The 23,539-nt window shown below is 44.8% G+C and overlaps 1 protein-coding gene across 1 annotated transcript in view; it reads left to right on the forward strand.

Moving 5' to 3' along the window:
- The first annotated feature begins 413 nt into the window (after positions 1-413).
- The window catches only part of VAT1L (vesicle amine transport 1 like), a 189,588-nt gene continuing 166,462 nt past the window's right edge, over positions 414-23,539 (forward strand). Inside the window, exon 1 of the mRNA XM_023226853.1 lies at positions 414-782. Coding sequence (XP_023082621.1) covers positions 550-782 — 233 coding nt within the window. The 5' untranslated portion in view covers positions 414-549. The remainder of the gene's footprint in view (positions 783-23,539) is intronic.

The following is a 23,539-nucleotide window of genomic DNA, read 5'->3' on the forward strand; positions in this document are numbered from 1 at the left end:
TTTCCTGCTTCCCAAATCTCTCCGCCCTTCCACTGGCTGTTTGAGGAATCATCCAATTTCCCGACTATCCCGCCCAACCTCGCAGATGGGAGGGAGACAGGGCAACCTTGTAGCGGGAAGGCATCCTCCAGGCCCAGACATTCGTCTGGGTCCATTTCAAGGCACCCGAGCCTGTGCCGTATATAACCAAGTACTGGGCCCACGGATAGGCGGATGACAAGGTGGCCTCTCTAGGTTCTTTTTAGTCACAGATCTTCGGCAAATCTGGGTTTGGGGTCGCGATCCCGAGCCTAATTTGGGACTATTTCAGGAACTGGAGTTGAGGCTTCGTTTGGACAGGAAAGAAGGGTGGGGCGGGGGTGGAGCGCTTAGGGCACGGCTCTTGTGAGGATTACGGCGGAGACTGAGGACCGCGGCGGCGCTCGCGGAGGCTGCAGCCATTGCACAGCCGAGCATCCCACATTCAACAGGAGGAACCCGCGGGAGAGGATCCCCAATCCCCCAGCGCCGCAGCCACCGCAGCCCGTGCGCCCCGCGCCCTCGAGCGCCATGGCCAAGGAAGGAGTGGAGAAGGCGGAGGAGACGGAGCAAATGATCGAGAAGGAGGCAGGCAAGGAGCCTGCGGAGGGCGGCGGTGGCGACGGCTCGCACCGCCTCGGGGACGCCCAGGAGATGCGCGCGGTGGTGCTGGCCGGCTTCGGGGGTCTCAACAAGCTGCGGCTCTCCAGGAAGACCATGCCCGAGCCTCAGGACGGCGAGCTCAAGATTCGCGTCAAAGCCTGGTCCAGTATCCGCGCCTTTCTCGCTTTCTCTCTTTTTGCGCGCTGGGCGCTGGGGAGGGGGTGGGAAAGCTGCAACTGGGATGCTGCCCGGGTAGAGCCGCCGCGCGCACCCCCTCCCCGCGCTCACCCGGGTCTCAGAGCCTCCCCTGGCCAAAGCTGGGGAGGATTTAGAGGGGTGGCCTCCCCAAGCCAGATCTAGGGGTGACGGGAGGAAAATGGGAGCTCCTGAGCGCGGGGAGAATGCTGGCGCCCAAGCACCCAGGGTCTGGAAGATTGCGCTACGGGAGTTCTCCGTCTGAGAGGACAACTCAGCTTCTGCACAGGGGGGTTGATGCTTAACAGAATTAAAAATATATGTATTAAGAACCGCAAGCCCACTGTGTGCCAGCTGCCGTTGGTAGTTTTACATGTGCCATCCTATTTAATACTTCCTAGGACCTCATGAGTCAGGTGCCATCATGATCCCTTTACAGGTAAGAAAGCCGCCGCTCAGAGAGAGTGAGTGATTTGCCCAAGATCACTCAGCTGCCACTAAGTGGCTTGGCCGGGAATTTGATACCTGATCTTTTTCTCACCTCTAGGCTGTTGTCTGAAGGGCCTGGGACAGGGTGCAGGGCTGGGTCCCGCCTCCTGCATACTTTCTTCCCCGTAGCCTGACGGGAAAAAGAACTAGGAAGCAAGAGGGTCGGTACCTTGCACCCAAGCTTGGTGAGGGTGGAGGCCAGGGCTGCAGCGCAACCCCTCTGTTTCTCCAAGAAGGGAAAAAACGCTGATCAGTCTCCCCGGAATTCCTGCTCCCATCTCAGAAGGAGCTCATCTCTCTAAGCTGCCCTCTATTCCCCATTCCCCCTGGGGGAACTTCTCCAGGCCCTCAGGCTCAGCTGAGATTCCCTGGGAGAGTTTAAGCCTCTCTTTGTGCGGGCACTGTAAGATCATTTCCCTGAAGTTCTGGGAAGGGCTTACCCGGCAGAGGCGGACTGGACCCAACACTAGGTTTGCATGTTAAACTTGTAAGGGGAACTTGCTATTATCACGGTGAGACGAGCCTATTCCTTCCCATCTGTTTTTTAGAGCCTCCCAGTACATACTGCTCTCCAAAGCAACAGCCAGCTCACAAGCTCCTAGGTTAGATCAGAAACCCAAGATCTGGACCTGATCTGGAGGCAAGAGAAATGCAAAGGAGCGTCCCCTCCCCTTCACCACCTTGAGAACAGACGCAGGTTTCATCTGCCAGATTAGAAGGCAGCTAGTGGGAGAAGCAGGCGATGATCCCTGCCTTGCTGCTCATATATGCAGCTGGTCAGGTTTGACTCTGAACACTACTCGTGGGCCTCTGGTGAGGAATTCAGGGGAAGGGAAGAGGTTTTTGCAAACCGGGGGATCCTGTACAATGAACTCTTATTGAATCAAGTTGTTTGATCCCAGAAAGAGAGCTTATACCTGCCCTTTCGCAGGTAAATCCCCAAAGACCAGCCCACTCCCCCACCCCACAATGCCTAGTACACTGTTTGGCACACTGCACACCCTAAATAACTTATCGCTGAATGAATGGATTGAGGAAAGAGCTCGAAGGAGGATTGTTGTGTCATTATTTTTCTTTACTTGCTCGTGGAAGAGCTTTTGCTTAGTACAATTAAAACCATGCATTTAGAACTCTCCTTCCTTAACCACTTCATCAAAAAATATTACCTGCATAGACACACGTATACATATATGTGTATATACATATATACAATTATATATACAGTTACATATATATGTGTATGTAATTTATGACCCTTCATCCAAATTGAGGATGGGATTCTAGAATTCTGTCAGGGTATCTATTCAGAGAGTGAAAATGATAAAACTACTTTTTAAAGGAAAGAGCATCATCTGTAGTACATACACATAGTTCTGTGTTTTCCAGTCTTATGCTAACTGCATAATTGCTAATAGGAACTGAAGCATTTTGAAATAATAAGTGTCAAGATGAAGGCCAAGACATTGATTTTCAAAGCCAGATGTGCAAGCCTGTTCTTCAGTGGAGCTCAACACACAAGCGCGCACATACACACAGAAATCACTGCACTTCCCCCACCCCGGTTGTTCAGAAAGCCAACCAGGCTGCAGGTACATTTAGGATACAGTATTGCAAACAGCCCAGATTGATTTTCCTTTCACCAAGCTGGAAACAGAGTTAATGGTTTTACAAGGAAGGATTGTAATAGGGTTGTAAAGATGGCCCACTGGGCAGCTCCTTCTCCAGTGGGCTGGGATTGGCTGGTCAGACATGCCCATTGATTATAAGTTTTAGCCTTGGGATCCAGGATGACTCATTCTGTATTTTTATGAATCAGCCGATGGCTTCCTGGATGAAGGCCTCCCTTTTATCTGCTCTCTATTTTTAATAGAAACCTTTTTGTCATAATAGGATATGCTTTTTGCTTGGAATAAAGCATAGTCCATTTGAACCAGTATTAGTTAGACCTGGAATGACGTTCCAAGCTGGCTATAAATTTTATGAAAATGGAAGAGATGAGGCAGGAAGGAATATCTATTTTATATCATTTACCCTCTTTCATTCATGGGCCAATGGCATGAGTATTTTTCCTGTAAAACAGAAGAGCAAATTGAGGCTTGGAAACATTGACTAATTTGCCAAATACATCACACAATAGTAGAGTTAGGATTTGAATCTGCTTCTCCTTAAATTTTTGCTGTTTATTCCATTTTATCTCCCTTGGTGGAAAAGCCATAGGACATGTGATTCCCCTCTTAGCATGAAGTCTCACTTTCTTTTGTCCACCAAAGATGTTTCCTTTGCTCTTTTTATGTCTGGCTTAAGAGAATATTCTCTAGCTATTGCCAAAGTAGTATGGCTTTCTCCAGAAAGTAGAGACATTTTGGTCAAATGCAGCTCAAAAAGAACTGTTGCTGGGGTCAAGGTTGGAGTGATAGCAGAGTCTTCTGTCTAAATTATTTTTTAAAATGTCAGTTTTGATGGCAGATCGATTTCACCAATTATTCATGGAATTCTTTATGCAACAAGAGGTTTAAGTGATCAGGTGGAAAAAGCATGTGGTCCTTGAAGAAAGATGGACTTGGATATAAGCTTAAGTCTCTTCTCTTCCTATCCATATGCCCTTGGGGGATGTGTCTCAATGTCTCCAAACTTCCCATACATTATCTGCAAAGTGGGGATGATAAAATGAACCTCATGGTATTGTTGAGAGGATCCGATGCAAGAAAGACACTGGCTGTTGTCAGCTTTCAATAAGTAGCATTCATTGTGACTGCCGTTGTTGCCATATATAGACCAATGTGACATATGCTGCTTGGTGACCTGACAACTTGGAGGCCATCATTTTAATCATGTATGTAATATAGGCAACATCATGTCACATTTGCTTAGTGATTAAGAGAGTTTCCTAGACATGAGTCCCAGCTCTGATACTTGCTAACTGGACATCTTAGGTCTGGCTCCTTGGAGGCAGAGCCTGACACAGGTATCCTTTTCCAGGTGATTTATTGAAAGCGTGCTTTTAGAACTATGGGAACAAGGGAAGCAGGCTAGGGAAGAGGAAGGTGTTAGGCAAGGATGTGGTCTTAGCTGGATCCCACTGCAGAGTCAGTCCCACCTTGAAGCAAGGAACAGACGGAGCCTTGTGTGTCATTGGCTGTGGGCTGCTTCCTAAGTGGGGACATCGAGCCTCTCAAGCAGAAGTGGCTTCTATTTGAGCAAAATTCTCTAGGGAAAGGGATGACTGAGGTTTGAGCAGCCAACACTTCCAGCAGTTTGGGGATGGGCGTGCTGCTCATAGATGCGATCTGGGTGAGGTACAAACCCTGCCTTCTGGTTGGCCTTGGCCATGTTGTTGTTAAGAACATGTTAACAAGCTTCTGTTTCCTGGGCTATAAAACAGAGCATCCATTTCATAATAGCATCCCCCTTCATAGTGTTGTAATGAAGCTTAAATGACATGCCATATACAAAGACCTTTATAAGGATGCCTGGTGCTTAGCAAGTAGTCAAAAAATGATAACCATTATTATCTAAACTTTTACTTTTGGTTGCCATAGATACTTTATATAGTTTATTATTCAAACTGGAACTCTCATATTTTGAGACAGGCATAGCAAGTAGTCAAAAAATGATAACCATTATTATCTAAACTTTTACTTTTGGTTGCCATAGATACTTTATATAGTTTATTATTCAAACTGGAACTCTTATATTTTGAGACAGGCATAGCAAGTAGTCAAAAAATGATAACCATTATTATCTAAACTTTTACGTTTCATTGCTGTAGATACTTATATCGTTTATTATTCAAACTGGAACTCTTATATTTTGAGACAGGGCCTTGCTCTGTCACCCAAGCTGAAGTGCAGTGGTGTGATTGATCATGGTTCACTGCCATCTTGATCTCCCTGTGTAGCTGGGACCACAGGCATGTGCCACCGTGCCCAGCTAATTTTTTAAAAATTTATTTTTTATAGAGACAGAGTCTCACTGTGTTGCTCAGGCTGGCCTCAAACAAACTGAACCTCTTCTAAAAGCAAAAGGGGCACTGTTTATAATTACTCCTACATAGGAGAAGCTACAATCATAAACTGCAACTGTCTTAAGCAAACCAAGGTGTATGGTTCTCCCCTAACTGATACGAGTCAGAACTGTGCCTTTGCTGCTATCAGTCTTGTCACAGTTGAGTGTCTCTGAGACATGGGCTGCTAGGATTTTAGGCTGGCAGAGGGTCTCCACGTTGGGCTGCAGGAATGTATTTAAGTGGCTATTAACAAACCTTGTCTGGTTTGTTGCTCCAATTGGCTTGCAGTGGAAGGGCACTAATGGATTAGGGACATTTATTTTCCCAGAGTGATTTACAGCAAGAGGCTACATGAAACTGCTGGAAAGAGACCAATTGGATGAAAAATGGTTCCAGCCAGTCATGGTTCCATTGGCTGATCTGAAAATGGGCTGAGGGCAGGCCACATCAGAAGAAAGCTACCAGATTGGTGGGATTCTAATATGTCACGAGGGTATAGTAAATTGGAGATGGGGGAAGGAACAAACATATATTGACCAGTTGTTATGAGGCAGGAACTGAGTTACCTGCGATACACTCTGTTTCATTTCATCCTAACGACAACTCAACAAAATCAGTATCGCCATCTCCAATTAAAGATGAGGAAACTGACATTCACAGACATATCAGGATCACAGACTGCTACGTGGAAGAGCCGCGTGAAAACCCAAGTGTGCCTAAAATCCATATGGCTCTTTACATTTTGGAGAATCAGAGAGACACAGTGACAAAGACATAAAAGAAAAAGAGACAGAGAGAGACACACACAAATCATGAGAGACCAAGAGACACAGAGAGGCAGACAGGCACAGAGACAGGAATATACAGAGGAAGAGCCATGAATGTATTTGACTGATTTGAAGTACAACTGCTAAGTCTCAGATTTGCACAGTAGTATCCTGCCTCCCACTCCAAAACAGCCATTATGTTTCTGTACTACATCCATTTTGTCTACACTTGTGAGATATAGTATGTGGGATGCTTTGGGGGATCCATCTAGATGGAGTTACTATGACTGTTGACCCAGAACACACATGCTGATTAAACACAATCACAATCACCACTCCTTGAACCACTCAAAATATCGGAGTTCCTCCCTCTGCCTCCTTTACATTGATCAGGCCATTGCTACATTGGCAAACTAGTATAATTATCCCCAAACAACCGAGTATTAAACTGTCACTAGTAAGGTTGATGCAATGAAATGTGGCCAACATGATATTCCCTATGTTTATTCAAATAAACAAGTGGCGTCCATGAGGTTAAGTGACACAGATGTTTGTAAAACTAAGAAATTGCTCAGAGGGTTTCTAATGCCAAGTCAGGAGCCACTCCGACATGGAGATTGAAATAATGTGTTCTGAGTCACTCTGTATTGGATGGAAGCATCAGGATTTGACAGCAAAGGATGACTCCATGCTGAGTCATGTTTAAACGTCATTTGATGATGAGAACATGGAAGTGCTAGCTCAGGGGTCACTTTTATTTAATGAAATTTGCATTCTCTCATCAACTGAGTCCTTGCTGATGATGACTGGGGATGGTGACAATATCCGCTCTTTATCTAATAATGAAATGGACTTCTTGCTTTTCTGGCAATTTGAAGATGAAAGGAAACCTAGAATCAGTGATTCTTCTAGCTCATGAGAACAAAGAAATATGTTTTGACCCCATCATTTGAACACACTGTTTATACTTAGCCATCTTGCCCCCTGAGAACATTTTGATCTCACTATAAATAGAGAAGCCTTTGTCTTTTCTCTCCGTTTTATGTCCCCTCTCCCTCAATCTGTATCTTCACATATTCCTGTCTTCCAATTTTTCCATTCTGCTGCTAAAAAAAATATAGCCACCAAAGAATAACCTCACTAGCAGAAGCAATAATTGGTAGAATATACAGTGGAGTGGGAAAAAGGTTGAGAAGCTGAGATTTATTATAATAATATTTTACATGAAATAGGATTCATCCAAGTAGAAATAATTTCAGAAAATAAAAGTGAAGTAAATGGCAAATAGCTTAACAGCTTATGAACAGCTTAACAACAAATAGCTAAACTGTGCCATTTAGAACGTTTTAATTTGCTAAAAATCAACACTGTTGTCATAATTCTGATGACTTGTTTGTGGTAGGTATTTCCTCAGGATTAAACCTTTTGGGGGGTTGAAAGTATGGAATTAAAAATAACCTGGGATCAAAAGGAAGAGCCTGAAGGAAGACCAGGAACGAAGGCGGATGGGTCCACTCAGAAAAGATTTATTTATTCCATCTATTTGGTCAACTAGCATTGGTAGGGACTCAGTGCAGATGGGGAGGAAGGTGCTTATTCTTTGAAAAGTGCTGGGGCTCTGGTTTCAGGCAGACATGGGTTAAAATTTTGCTTTGCCCTTTATTAACCATTTGTGTTTGAGCAAATCGCTTAGCTCCCTTTTTCTCCTTTTTTTATTTTGTTTTTTTTTTGTTTGTTTGTTTGTTTGTTTGTTTGAGACAGAGTTTTGCCCTGTTGCCCAGGCTGGAGCGCAGTGGTGCAATTTCAGCTCACCGCAACCTCTGCCTACCAAGTTCAAGAGATTCTCTTGCCTCAGCCTCCCAAGTAGCTGGGATTACAGGCACCCACCACCACGCCCAGCTAATTTTTATATTTTTAGTAGAGACAGGGTTTCACCATGTTGGCCAGGCTGGTCTCGAATTCCTGACCTCAGGTGATCTGCCCGCCTCAGCCTCCCAAAGTGCTGGGATTACAGGCATGAGGCTCCACGCCCGGCCAGTTGCTTAGCTCTCTAAGTGTTATTTGCTTTACTTGTAAAATGGAGATACAACCTTATAGAACATCCAACGTATACTAGGTTTCTATGAACAGCAGCCAGAGCTCAACTGTGCAGGGACTAGTGAGAAACCAATGGCAGGTGGCTGATGATGGGCAAAGGGAATGGCAACTGATCATTGCACCCACCCTACCATCTATCTGCAGCATCTTTGCAGGGACAAAACCTACTATGTACCTCAGCTTTTCATCTGATCCTCACCACCCCATGGGGTAGGTGTCATCAAAATTATCATCCATGTTTTCTAGGAGAGGAAGCTGGGACTCAGAGATGGAATAGAAATAGTGAGAAGCTACAACCGATTTGGGTTCAGATCCTAACTCTACCTCACTGTGGCTGTGTGATCTTAAGCAAATAGCACTTTCAACTTGTCTACTTCCTCACTTTGTTAATGACATGCATTTTACGTATTGTTACAAAGACTAGCTGAGTGTCTGTAGAAGTCTTGATGGTGGCTTGCACATGGTGGGTACTCAGTAAATGTTGTGTGTCTTCCCAAATGACTTGGGCTTTTACATACAGAACTGGGACATGAATTGCCATCTCCTGGTTTCTTGCCTAGTGGTTCTCACACTAAACTACATTGCCAGCAGGGAGTAGGATGCTGGCTTTTCCATAAAATGGAATGAAATCATGTCTTTTGCAGCAACATAGATGGAGATGAAGGCTGTTATCCCAAGAGAAATAACTCAGAAACAGAAAGTCCAACCTGGCACCTTCTCACTTAGAAGTGGGTACCCATGGACATGGTACACATGAGTAGAATAATAGACATTGGAGGCTCTAAAAGGTGTGAGGGTAGGAGGAAGATGAAGGTTGAAAATTGCCTAATGGTACAGTGGTCACTACTGGTGCAGTGGGTGCACTAAAGGCCCGGATTTGACCATTACACAGTATATCCACGCAACAAAACTGCACTTGTACCCCTTAAATCTATTTTGATTTTGAGATGGAGTCTTGCTCTGTCACCCAGGCTGGAGTACAATGGCACCATCTCACCTCACTGCAACCTGCGCCTCCCAGGTTCAGGTGATTCTCCTGCCTCAGCCTCCTGAGTAGCTGGGATTACAGGCATGCAACAGCCGGCTACTTTTTGTATTTTTAGCAGTGACAGATTTCACCATGTTGGCCAGGTTGGTCTCAAACTTCTGACCTCAGGTGATCCGCCTGCTTCAGCCTCCCATAGTGTTGGGATTATAGGTTTAAGCCACTAAGCCCAGCAATTTTTCTTTTTCCTTTTCTTTTCTTTTTTTTTTTTTGGATGCTGGCTTTCAAAGTCACCCAGCTTCCAGGCTTGGGAATAGATTCGGACTGATCTATTGCTGCCCTCCCACCAGCCCCCTGCATCCCCACTCATGGGTTGCTGCAGGGATTTCTTTGCTAGCTGGATGTATATAGACAATCCAGCCTCTGGAGCTTGGTTCACTCTCATTCAAAGGAGTCAAATCCCACACTTCGGACCCATCACTGACACTGAACACTGACAGCAGAGCTCACCCAGGCATGAAGAAAGAGTACCCCAATGACCCCCAAGCTCCTGGGACTTTCTCTTCCTAAGAGAGAGCCTTTTGGACATCTTGGCATTTGTCACAGAAGAAAAAGTGTAATTAGAAGGAAGAAGACACTCTTCACAGGAAAAGGCGGCGAGCATGTAATCTCAAATTAGTTTCATTCCTCTGTGTGTGATCTCATACAGAACATCGGTTGGAGGCATGGTATGAAAATGAGGGAGTTTTATGTCTGAAGGCCCAGGAGACAAAATAGATGTTCCAGTGAAAGAAGCAGTTTTATCTTTGAACGTCGTATTTTCTTGATGAGAACATGCAGTCAGCGTCTGTCCTCAGACTCCTGTCAATGACCCTGATGCCTCGTCCCCAGAATTTTCCTGGAGCCAGGGACATGCTAAACAATGCCTCACCAAACAGAACCCGAAGTCAAAGCATTGGGTCCTCTCAATCCTGACTTCTCTAAATAACTGTGGTTCCCAGAGCCTAATGCAGGATAATTATCTTCTGAGCAAGGGATGACAATGATTCCTTTCTTAACCTGGCACTAGCCATACACCCAAGCCAGATGAGAGGCAGTATGCTTCTTGGTTATAAAATAGTTAATGTATGAATTAAAACAAACCTGGATTCAAATCCTGGCTCTAACAATTTTAGCAACTTGTATAATATTGGAAAAATGATTTAGTCTTTTGAAACCTCAGTTTGCTCATCTGTAATACGGATATAATAATAGTATGTATGGGGTAAAAGTTTTTGTGTGGGGATAGAAAAAAAAAATGCAGCTAAAGTGCCTAGCGAGGATGTTGATACATTTCATATTTGTTGAATGAATGAATAAATGAAGTGTGTGTGTCATATAAGATGTGTCTGATAGATATTAATGGTGGGGAGGAGATACAAAGAAATAGAACATTAAAGAGTCCCTCCAAGCTTCATAAAGTTTTGTGAATAGAGTCCCTCATTCAGACTCCACCTGTATCCCCCAAAGAGTACAAAGCCCTGACATCAAAAGTAGCTCAAGCAGGATGTGCCACTGTGTCATGACATATACAAGAAGATCAAGATTAATTCCTGAAGGGACAAGAGAGGAAATGGAATCAAAATATACTGTGCTCCTACTGTGCGCTAGAAACTGGACCAAGCTTAGAGATCTTCAGAGGGCAGGAAGGCCACTCCCTTCCTCCTTCCCTTCTCTATTTCAGCCCTGCTGGCCATCACAATGAATTTGTTCCTGGGTTTCTAGACTTTCTCCTCTCCTTCCCCTTCTATCTTTTATCCTCTCTCCTCATAAGTTAGCTTCATGTGCTCCTGCTGCAATGAGCTTCCTTCCCGAGGCTGGTAAAGGTGGTGGCCTTTAGCTGCAGCTGCCGTGTAAAAATTTAGCAAGCCCCAGTGCAAAGAGAACTTTTTTTCTCTCCCAGTTGTCATGTATTAAGGAATGAATTTGATTGGTCCTTTGCAAATCACATTCCAGGCCCTGGAGATTTCTATCCCTCTCTTCCTCTCCCGGTCCTGCTCCTCCTCTCCTTGTCTCTCTCTCCCTCTTCTCTCCCTCTCTTTCTCTCTCTCCCTCCCTTCTTTTCCCTCCTTCTGTCTTTCCCCCTTTCACTTTCTCCATCTCTTCCCCTCTCCACTGTCTCCCTCTCTCTCCTCTTTCTCTCTCTGGCTTAAGAAAATAAGGAGCTGTGATTGACCACACCTGTGCCTCATGCTGTCTTACCTTGGTCTAAAAGAATACGAGCATCATGTCTGACAGCCCCGCTGGAATACATGGGGTGTGTGTGTGTGTGTGTTGGGTGAAAAGGAGAGGGTAAATACTCCGAAAGGATTGGAGAGCAATTACCAGAAGGTGGGGGATAAGAAGCACATGGGACTAATTTAAATGGTAGCCATCATGGGTGGATGTGAGACTCTTCTTCATCCAGTAAAAAGTGAAGAATCCAAGGGGAACTGGAGAAGTCAGGTCCATTCCCTCTTCTGTGATTGTACCTTTCTCAGCAGTTATTAAGTCACATTAAATAACATATATGTTCAAATTTGAGACCCATCGTGTTGTAAATCTTTTTAGTAATCTTGGAAATTCTAAGAATTTTCTCTGTGATCAGTTAACTGTTGAATGCCAAGCATGGTGCTTGCTTCACAGTAGGCACTCAATAAGCCTGGAGAATGTGTACATGTATTACTGACTTTCTAGTAAACATGACCTTCCTAATACAAACAGTGGTCATTCCTGGTGAGTGGGGCTCAAGCTTCCCTTTTTCATCTCAGCTTTCTCCAACAAGAACCTAAATCTCTCCTGAGGCCTCTCACGTGCAGATCTCTGAGTGAGAACCTGGAAGAATACCAAAGGAACTATGTTTTCAGGAGTTTTACTTCTCCTTAACACAGTCTATTCTCTTGGAAGCGAAATGCACTTTTTGTGCTAATAACTACTTTCTGTAGCCTGGGAAATGTGGGTCTTTGACTTCTCAAGATGCCCTGTAATTTTCTCCTTGTTGACATCTGGCTCCATCGAGTGCCGCAGACCAAAGCTCTTAGAGAGAACCTGCCATGCAGCGCCAATGACACTTATTCCATGAGCAATCACTCAAGCATCCCTGCAATACATGGGATTATCATGTATGCCTGGGGACTCTAAGGCTGACCAACCTGGATGTTAAAATCATAAAACCGTATTTCTACGATTCTGTCCCTACCCTCCGTAGGTATCAGGCCCCCCAAACTGCACCTTTCAATACCCACAGAGAGTTTCAAGGGTTGCCTAAGAGGTATTGCGTAGGTGCTCAGAAACACAGTTCTCCTGGTTCCCCAAATGATCCTGAACCTTTTCTATGGTCTTGTTCTTTTCCCACTGCCATACACTAAAGCTACCCAGAATATGTCCCCATTTTCTCCCTGTTCCAGGTAGAAATTCAGGCACCCTGCTTGGGCTGTGGCACATTTTCCCCCCAACGCAGGTTACAAAGCAGCACATGCTACCTTGTATATTTAATGCTCCCACTGTTTGGAGTTAATAGGAAAGATACATTAATTATATTTCACTATTATCATAATAGCCTTTTTTTTTTTTTTTTTCCAGACAGAGTCTCACTCTGTTGCCCAGGCTAGAGTGCAGTGGCCCAATCTCGGTTCACTGCAACCTCCGCCTGCCGGGTTCAAGCGATTCTCCTGCCTCAGCTTCCCGAGTAGCTGGGATTACAGGCATGTGCCACCATACCTGGCTAATTTTTGTATTTTTAGTAGAGATGGGATTTTGCCATGTTGTCCAGGCTGGTTTCGAACTCCTGACCTCAGGTGATCTGCCTGTCTTGACCTCCCAAATGGCTGGGATTACAGGTGTGAACCACTGCCCCTGGCCCCATAATATACTTTACTGGGTACTTCTCATGTACCACAAGCTCTATATACTGTGTTTTATGTTGATCTCTGTGACACCAAGCATCGTACCCATGAAGAAGCAGGATCAAGAAGATGAAGGAACTCGCTAACCATCACACACATAAACCACAGAAAACTTGCCTTCAAATCACGGTTTGTCCCTCTCCACGGCCCACACTTTTCCCACTCCTTGCCCATACCTTTATAGTGTTCTGTCCTAGACAGGAACGCCTGGAGCCAAAAAGGACCTTGAATGGTAGGAAACATCCACACGCAGAAATCTGCCTATTATTAGTGGTGTTCTAGCCTGCTTCATCCAGGCCTGTACTCTCCAACTCACTTTTCCCTTAGGATGAGGTTTGTTATTGCTCCCAGAATACACAGCTGCTCTTCATGCAAATGAACACATTGTGGGGCAGCCCCACTGGCCCAGATAGTCTGAGCCCTATGATTCAAGAGAGCCCTGATGAGACGTTCAACTGCACTCTCTGTACTCCTGCCCCTCCTCCCAACACAGGCACACTTGTATCTCTGAGTGGACTGTCCATCAAAGTACACACTTTTATTAAAAAAAAAAAAAAAAGCATCCCTCATCTAGGATCAGAAAGAAATGCTTTTCATTTATCTATGCCATACCTACTTCAATCAGCTAATGGGGAGCTATTAAACCTACCATACCTGTGATTGATCTGAATGATTTTCGAATTGGTTTCCCTTTATCCGCTCAGTTAAACTCACTAAAATTGTTCCGACTGGGGACCTCGTAATAAACTGTGACTCAACGTTTTGCAGCCAGAATCGAGGATGCATGACGCAGCCACCGATGCGCCCACCTTCCTGAAACAGTCCTTTCAGATTTGAAGGCCTTTTCTGACTGACCCCGGAGGAGAGACGGACGGTCCATGTCTCCGGGACTACTACTTCATAGGAAATGAATGGCAAAGGGAATTTTCACCCTCCCACCGCTTTGAGCCTCAGCATCTCTGTCCTCAGCCAGCAGCGCATGTGGGAGACGCCACAACTTCCTTTTGCAGTTTTAGCAAGCTTCTTTCCTAGTCATCTTTTTTCCATTTGTGTCCTTAAGATAGCTGGGCCTGTTTGCTCTTCAATGGAGACCCAGCTTCCAAAATAATTGAAAAGCACTGTCAAAGTCTTGAGTCCCTTAGAAAACACTAAAGTTGCCCGGGCACGGTGGCGCACGCCTGTAATCCCAGCACTTTCGGAGGCTGAGGACGGTGGAGCATGAGGTCAGGAGTTCAAGACCAGCCTGGCCAAGATGGTAAAATCCCGTCTCTACTAAAAATACAAAAATTAGCCGGGCATAGTGGCAGGCGCCTGTAATCCCAGCTACTTGGGAGGCTGAGGCAGGGAAGTGTTTGAACCCGGGAGGCAAAGGTTGCAGTGAGCCAAGATCGTGCCACTGCACTCCAGTCTGGGCAACAGAGCGAGACCCCACCTCAAAAAAAACACACACACACACACACTAAAGTTGCATCCATTCATGGCACGGACAAGACTTCTCAAACATTTTCTTTTCCACGAGTGCCGCTGCTCCCTCCAAACTCTCCTCTGCTCTCTTCAAACTCTTCCAGATTTTGAAACCTTGCCCTTGCTATTTCTTGGCAATCTTTATTCACCTTTCATATCTAGTCTTTAATCTTCCAGGAGTAAATTCTTGCTTTTTTTTGAAGCGCATCAATCAAGCAAGTCTTTGATCTTCTCAGTTTCCTTCTCACCATCACAGCAGTGGATGCAGAAGGGCCGCCAGCCGAGCACGGCTAAGAGATTATTTCTTTTGCAAAAAGAAAGAAGAGGGCTCAAATCATTTGTAGGTATTTTCCTACTTACACCTTCAGTAGAGAAATTATTGTTTGCCAGCCTTTAATGTGCCCTGTGCTAAGCACTGAACATTGAAAGGTGGATTTTAAGACAAGCCCTGTGCCCTAAAGTTGCTCAAAGTCTATAGGGAAGATAATAGGGTAGAGGTGCTGCTCCTGTCCTCTCCTTACGATCCATTAGACTTAAATATTACTTAACCAAAAGTTCAGTTCCTTAGTCACACTAGTTACATTTCAAGTGTTCAATACCACATGGCCAAGTGGCAACCATATTGGAGAGCAGCAGACACAGAACATTTCCATAATTCCAGAACATTCTCTTGGACATGTCTGTTCAAGTCTTCATCTCCTTTTTGTTCCTATTGAAACAACCATTTGACTAGACAATCCTTTTTTTTTTTGAGACGGAGTGTCGCTCTGTCACCCAGGCTAGAGCGCAGTGGCGTGATCTCAGCTCACTGTTAGCTCTGCTTCCTGGGTTCACGCCATTCTCCTGCCTCAGCTTCCCAAGTAGCTGGGACTACAGGTGCCCGCCCCCATGCCTGGCTAAATTTTTGCATTTTTAGTAGAGACAGGGTTTCACCATGTTAACCAGGATGGGCTCAATCTCCTGACCTCATGATCCGCCCGCTTCGGCCTCCTGAAGTGCTCGGGTTACAGGCATGAGCCACCGCGCCCAGCTAGACATTCTTTTTATCAGCAGCAATGTCTTAGGAAATAGCTGTCATGTTGTAGCGAAAATGAACTATTTCTCCATAGGGACCCTGTCCATCTTTGGCTCTGAGGAGAAATCAAGCCATCACCACTCTATCTTCTCCCCTCTGTGGAGAGGTGAGATGGGGCTGGAGAGGCTGAGAGAACAGGAGCAAGGGCACACCCATTCAGTGACACTTTCTTTGAGAAGAACCTGATCCCAGTCACGTGATTTAAGAACTACCCTCTATGCACTAGCTGTGACTCTTGTACAGCCTCCTCTTGTGGAACTGTCATGCTGTATAGTCATTCCTTTGTTGATCTCTGAGTCCTGGAAAGCAGAGATGTCATTGTCACTGTTGTGACATTAGTGCCTAGCCAAGCCCCAAAACACAGAGGGGTCTGTAGAATTTAAATTGAAGGACATTAAATGTTCTGTGCAACCAGTCACTGCCGAGCACCTGTTTGAAGTCAATGCCTTGGTCAACATCAAACGTGGAACATAAAGACGTTAACCTTTCCAGGGACCTTAGGAATAAATACCTCCTGCTGTGTCCTGAGGAGGTGCTGAGAGTAAATAACTCCAGGTCTCAAAGTCAAAAGAGTTAGTCTCAGCATCCAGGAGTGCTTGTTTTGGATACTTTCGGACCCGGCTTTTCTGTTTCTGCTGAAAACTGGCTCTAGACATTTAGATTCTCAATGTGTCTCCTTGGCTGTTTTGTTCTATGTTGGAAATACTACTGAGGTGTGTTTTGAATACCAATTTGGACGTATGATCTGAATGTATTTCTTTTCTCAGACACAGTAGAAACAAAGAACTCGTACCACTGTATCCCCAAGCTATATTACCCTCATCGTCACTGCCAAGTCACTTCCTCCCTCCTGTCTGTCCTTATTTCAGTCATGCTGGCCATCGTGATGAGTTTGTGCCTGGGATTCTGGCCTTTCCCCTCTCCTGTCCCTTCCATCTTTTATCCTCTCTCTCCTCATGAGTTAGCATCTTGTGCTCCTGCTACAATGAGCTTCCTTCTTGAGGCTGGAAAAGGTGGTGGTCTTCAGCTCCAGCAGCGGAGTACAAATTTAGCAAGTCCCAGTGCAAAGAGAACTTTTTTCTCCCAAGCATACGTTATGGAGAAAGGGATCTCAGTGGGGCAACGACAGCACTACTAATGTAAAGTGGTAGATGATGAATAAAATCAGATGGGTCGGAAAACTCCGTATGTCTCCCGTGGCTGCAGTGGCTTGTTTTTCTTAAAATAGTGGTTAGAGAGGGTGGACAGGGTTATGTGGGACTGGTGTCAAGAGCTACGGGCCAGCAGTGTGGGAGGGGAGTCTGAGCATCCCAGTGTACCTTTTCCAGCCTCTGATTGAACACAGGTGGATTCTGCAGGTGACTCCTAAGACCTCTCCGACACAATTCTGGCTATTCTCAAATTAGAGCTGCCACCTGAGATTTGCATAAACAGTGTCCTTGCTTTGGTCACTGTGAGCTTTTTCTTCCCCAGCAAATTTGTGTCAGTCTGTTCTCACAGTCTTGAGATAACAAAACCGGCACTTGAGCAAATCAAAAAAGAAAAAAGATTTATGCCCAAGATCTTCTGACATCAATGCCTATTTTCTTAGGCATTTTCAAGTTTTCAGTTGAGATTAAGAAACAAAAACAAAAGCTTCAGTTCTAGGGCAATGAGAAAATGAATCAAACATCTGCTTCTTTGACCCCGCATGGATTGGGAGTTAAGTGCTTTGATGAACATATTATCAGCAAGACGAGAGCAGAATAAGCAAAGAGAATACCTTCCCTTGCTGCGCCTGCTTGGCACAAAGCCTCGCTTGAGGTCCACTTGGCTCTGCCTAGAGCTGGCAAAGGCTGCCACACATGCAGCGCTGGTTAAGGTTCCCATGCAGAGGGCTGGTAAAAGCTTCTTGTTGAGAATTTGATGGTGTTTTATCTGATGTCTGCCTCTCTGCCAGTGTTGTTATCTCTGACTTCGCACAGATACATAGAAAGCCCTGAAGTGTGATTTTTTCATATATTTTCCTCAAGCAGTTTACCAATCCTGCGTGTATTTATCTGCTTGTTCCTTTTTCTGTTATTGTTTCCTTAGTATCTGCCTTTTTTTTTTTTTTTTTTTTGACAGAGTCTTGCCCTGTTGCCCAGGCTGGAGTACAATGGAAAGATCTTGGCTCACTGCATCGTCTGCCTCCTGGGTTCAAGCAATTCTCCTGCCTCAGCCTCCTGAGTAGCTGGGATTACAAGCTTGAGCCACCACACGTAGCTAATTTTTGTATTTTCAGTAGAGGCGAAATTTCACTACATTGGTCAGGCTGGTCTCAAACTCCTGACCTCAGGTGATTTGGCCGCCTCGGCCTCCCAAAGTGCTGGGAATAAACGTGTGAGTCACTGCGCCCAGCCTCTGCCCCTTTTTTAAATTCCTTGATCTCTTTCTTTATCTTTTTCTTTTTTCTCGTTTTTTTTTTTTTTTTTTTTTTTTTGAGGCGGAGTCTTGCTCTGTCACCCAGGCTGGAGTGCAGTGGCATGATCTCTGCTCACTGCAAGCTCCGCCTCCCAGGTTCACGCCATTATCCTGCCTCAGCCTCCCGAGTAGCTGGAACTACAGGTGCCCGCCACCACACCTGGCTAATTTTTTGTATTTTTAGTAGAGACGGGGTTTCACCGTGTTAGCCAGGATGGTCTCGATTTGCTGACCTCATGATCTGCCCGTCTCAGCCTCCCAAAGTGCTGGGATTACAGGCGTGAGCCACCGTGCCGGGCCTGATCTCTTTATTTTTCTAATCTTCACTTCCTTTTTTTCTATGGAAACAACTGTTTTTATTAAACATTACTTTTATCAGCAGCCATACCTTAGGAAACAGCTGTCATGTCATAGCAAAAATGGACTGTTTCTCCATGGGGACGCTAGTCCTTGGTGGCTTCAGGGAGAAATCAAGCCGTGGCCACTCTGTGCTGTCTGCTCCCTTCCATGGGAAGGTGGGGTGGGGCCACAGAGGGGCTTAGAATGGGAGCAAGGGGCATGCCCACTCCTAAGGGATGCTTTCTGTGAGAAGCACCTGATCCCAGCAGGTTCTTCCCCCTCCTCTCATTCTTTCAGGTTTTTATTTAAAGATCTTTCTCTTTCCTGCCTTTGCACCATTTGTTTTAGAAACCACTAGATCTTTCCTCCTCAGGGACCGCTGTGCAAAGGAGCCTCATAAAAATTCACCATCAGTGACAGCTGCTCTGTGATCACAAGGGAATAAACCCTGAAAGGGGAGATCACACCATTCTCCTCGTAGTGGGTGCTGGTGTGCACCACCCCAAAGCATCCTTTTAGAATCTCAGTGCTCACTTCCCCAGCTACCAGGAGTGATGGCAGCTGACAGCTCATAGCTGGTTTCTCCTGAGAAATTGTTCTCAGCCAAAGGAAGTCTCTTTCCCCAAGGCTGCACCCCCTCCCTGGGGGCAGCCCTCATTCCTGACTGGTCGATTCAGGGGTGCAAAGGCTCAGTTCCCTTGCCTTGATTCAGTATTACCCAAGGAACCATGCTATGTCTGGAACGTTGCAAGGATGAACTGAGACCACTTTACTGGTATATCAGAGTTCAACTTCTCCCCATTCCCAGTCCAGCTTCCCTCCTGCCCATCCAGGAGTTGTCTTCTAGAACACTCCCTATCAGACCTCTTGCTGCAAATCTCAGTCTCGGAGTCTGTTTCCCAAGGGAACCTGACCTATGGCATTTTCTTTGTGTCATAGTGATGACAGTGATGCGGATAGCAGCTCATATTTATTGAGCATTTACTGTGTACGAGGTACTCTGTTTTACATTTACTGTCACATGCAGTCCACACAATAGCCCATAAGGTGGGTATGTTACTATCCCATTGTTGAGATGGAAAAACTAAGGCCCAAAGTCAAGCAACCCACTTGAGGAGGAGCCAGAAAGCTAACGCTAAAGATCTAAACTTAGCTTTGGTGATTGCAGAGGACTACTTGGAATAATTCTTTGGGGAGAACATTCTGGAGGTTGATGTTTTGACTTCATGGTTATATTGTATATTAGCATGTGCCCTGGTGGCTATATGAGCACTTTGCCTACGCTCTAGAACAGGGGTCCCCGGGCCACAGACCAGTACTGGTCTCATAGGAGCATGAACCCTATTGTGAGCTGTGCATGTGAGTGATCTAGGTTGTTTTTTTGTTTTGTTTTGTTTTGTTTTTTTGAGACGGAGTCTCGCTGTCTCCCAGGCTGGAGTGCAGTGGTGCTATCTCGGCTCACTGCAAGCTCTGCCTCCCAGATTCACACATCCTCCTGCCTCAGACTCCCAAGTAGCTGGGACTACAGGCGCCCACGACCACACCCGGCTAATTTTTAGTAGAGACAGGGTTTCACTATGTTAGCCAGGATGGTCTCAATCTCCTGACCTCGTGATCCGCCCGCCTCGGCCTCCCAAAGTGCTGGGATTACAGGTGTGAGCCACCGCGCCCGGCTGGTTGTGCACTTCTTATGAGAATCTAATGCCCGATGATCTGTCACTATCTCCTGTCACCCCGAGATGTGACCATCAAGTTGCAGGAAAACAACCTCAGGGTTCCCACTTGATTCTACATTATGCTGAGTTGTATAATTATTTCATTATGTATTACAATGTAATAATAATAATAGAAATACAATGCACAGTAAATGTCATGTGCTTGAATCATCCGGAAACCATCCCTCCACCCCTGTTCCATGGAAAAAAAAGTCTTCTGTTAAACTGGTCCCTGGTGCCAAAAAGTTTGGGACCATTGCTCTAGAAGACCGCTCATCATCGCATTGTGATCAGTTTTTTTTTTTTCTGATGGAGTTTCACTCTTATTGCCCAGGCTGGAGTACAATGGTGCGATCTTGGCTCACTGCAACCTCTACCCACCGGGTTCAAGCAATTCTCCTGCCTCAGCCTCCCCGCGTAGCTGGGATTACAGGCATGTGCCGCCACACCTGGCTAATATTTTGTATTTTCAGTAGAGATGGTGTTTTCCCATGTTGGTCAGGCTGGTCTTGAACTCCCAACCTCAGGTGATCCACCCGCCTCAGCCTCCCAAAGTGCTGAGATTACAGGTGTGAGCCATCGCACCCAGCCGTGATCTGTTTTTATTATTGTTTCCCCATGAGAATTTGGAACCCCTTGTTAACTTTGGGCATCCACTACCTAGTATACAGCATAGTATACAGTGAGTGCTCAATGTGCTAGTTGAGTGGAAAGGTCTTGTCTTTGTAACTGGGAAAACTGAGCGATGATTTTTCTCTAGGAGAGCCAAGTATGTTAGTCAAGAGCAGAGGCCCTGGATTTACATCGTTTGCTTTCGCAAGCAATGTAAACCAGGTAAAACCAACATTTTGTAAACCTCAGTGTGCCTTGGTTTTGTTCTCTGTAAAATGGGGGTAATATTGTTGATCTCTTAGCATCGTTTATCATTGTTGTAAAAAATGAAATGACACTCAACACTATGCCTGACACATAGCAAGCACCCCATGAAAGTTTCCTATTACAATTACTAGCCACAGATCAATTCTTTTCCTTCCCATCCTCCATCATCAGATAAATTAGAATGGTCAGATTTCTGTTAGCTTCTTGGGGATGTCTCCAACAGTCACAAAGCCCTATAGGAAATAGAGCCCTCTCAGAAAGAGTCCATCCTTTTTTGATCATTTTTTTTCCATGGGAACAACTGACATTGGGGTACTCAAGTGGTCCTTTGCAACCCTAACAGCACATGAGAGTATGTGCTTTCACTAAAGAGACTCTCAGAGCTGGGGCCAGGATGTGCACATTCAGAAAAAAATGAATGTCATGATGATCCTGACTTGCATTTAAAAAAGTGGTTGTATTCAAGGCTCACCCCCTCTTCTCAGTAATTGCAGCTATGGGTGGAGGGAGGGGATCTACTGCCATTGCTCACAAAAAGAGAGGGTTCATAGTCTTTATCGAGTTTACCACACATGACTTCAAGGTGTCTTGGAGCTATTTCATAGAATCATGAGAGCTCCAGATTTGAAGAAAGGGTGTCAGCTAGTCTTGTGTTTTAAATTTCCTCCATGACATCCTTCATGGTCTTCACAAACAGCCTTAGTAACCAGGAACGGGGCAGCCTGTCTGATATTTTTATCAGCAACTTGGATGTAGAAGCTTGTGTCATGATAACCACATTTTCACAGGATACAAATCCAGGAGAGAGAATTAATTTTTTTTGATGAAAGAATTAAGATTCAAGAAAGAGACAGACAAATGAGAATGATGAACTTAATCTAATAACACCAAATCTAGCAAGGATAACTATAATCCTCTGGACTAAGATCAGAAATTCAACTGCCCTGGAGGACAGTGAGAACTTTCATCTACTTTCTATTTAACCATTTAATTTTTACTCTGTCTCATTTAGAAAAAGACTGGAATTAGCTTTAAAAAAATTTTTTTAAAAATCAGTGATTCTCTAAGTGTGGTTCCCAGATCAGCAGCATCAGCATGACTTAGAAACTTAGAAATGAAAAACTTAAGACCTCACCGCAGACCTACTTGAGTCCAGAACTCAGAGGTGGGGTCTAATAATCTGTGTTTTAACCAGCCCTCCTGGAAATTCTGATGAACAATAAAGTTTGAGAACCATTCACAATACTAGTAATACTGGTAATGGAGTATAAGGGTTTAAAAAGTAGAAACTCCAAAGTACTCAGAGATTAAGATGAAGTTGAGTATTAAGATGATATAGAGGCCAGGCACGGTGGCCCAGCACTTCCCACACTTCCCAGCACTTTGGGAAGCCAAAGTGGGAGCATGACCTGAGCCCAGGAGGTCAAGACTGCAATGAGCCATGTTCGCACCACTGCACTCCCGCCTGGGTGACAGAGCTAGACTCTGTCTCAAAAACAACAACAAGAAAAGTGATATAGAGAATGAATGTGATCAGTTTGGCTCAGAGCTTCCTAACAACCAATGCCAAGAAATAAACATAACCAATGTATATACTGTACTGAGCCTGTAAGATCCATAAAGCCAATCCTTGTGCTGAGATTTGAGGAAAAAATACTGTCTTCATAAAGTCGTGAATATATATTGTAGCAAATTATATACTTAACAAAATCCCTACAGTAAGTATTAAAAGTAATGGCACAAATCACAATTACTTCTGCACCAACCTAATAAAACAGTGGGTTTCTGAAGATTCTTTGGCAGTCTATCTCTTAATTGAGCTAATGACAGAGCAAGACTTGGGATTTCTATTGAGTGTAATATGAAAATATAGGATGGGGCTCTATAATCTGCATCAATAGAGAAGTAGGTTTCGGAAGAGGGAGGTTTGTTTACTGATCTGACGCTATTTGGATTTTCATGATTGGTGCTGAGGATACCGACAACCTGAGGAAGGAACAGGATCTCAAGAGGCCTAAGATCTTTTCATATGAGCAACCCCTGCCTTCCTTTCACCAGGAGAGTAGAAGACAAGGGAGCATCTCCATGCTACCTGTATCTTCTTTGCTAAACTCCTTCTTTTGAGTCACTTTTCACCTCAAATTGGAACATTAATAAACTATAGCTGGGCTGATTCTTTTGTCATCCACTTAGTGATGTCTTTTAAGAAATCAAATGTGTCTTCATTTGATATTGTTAGCATATTCAAAAAAATATTCCGAACGATAAGCTTTGGGGACAAGAAGACATAGAAGCCTACCATCACGCAATGACAGCCTGACGGTCAGAACTCAAGCTTGGCAGTCATATAAAAAGGGTTCATATTCCCAGTTCTGGTACCAACTATATAACCTTGGACAAGGTCCTTTATTCTCTCTTGGCCTCACCTCCCTTTTGCACAAAGTGGAGATTAAAACACTCCATCCCTTAATACCTAACATGTAGCAGTATCATCGCGGGAGCAATGTTTGTTGACTTTGATAGGACAAAAATAAAGGCAGCT

The sequence above is a fragment of the Piliocolobus tephrosceles genome, chromosome 17, assembly GCF_002776525.5.
Source record: "Piliocolobus tephrosceles isolate RC106 chromosome 17, ASM277652v3, whole genome shotgun sequence".
Lineage (NCBI taxonomy): Eukaryota > Metazoa > Chordata > Mammalia > Primates > Cercopithecidae > Piliocolobus > Piliocolobus tephrosceles.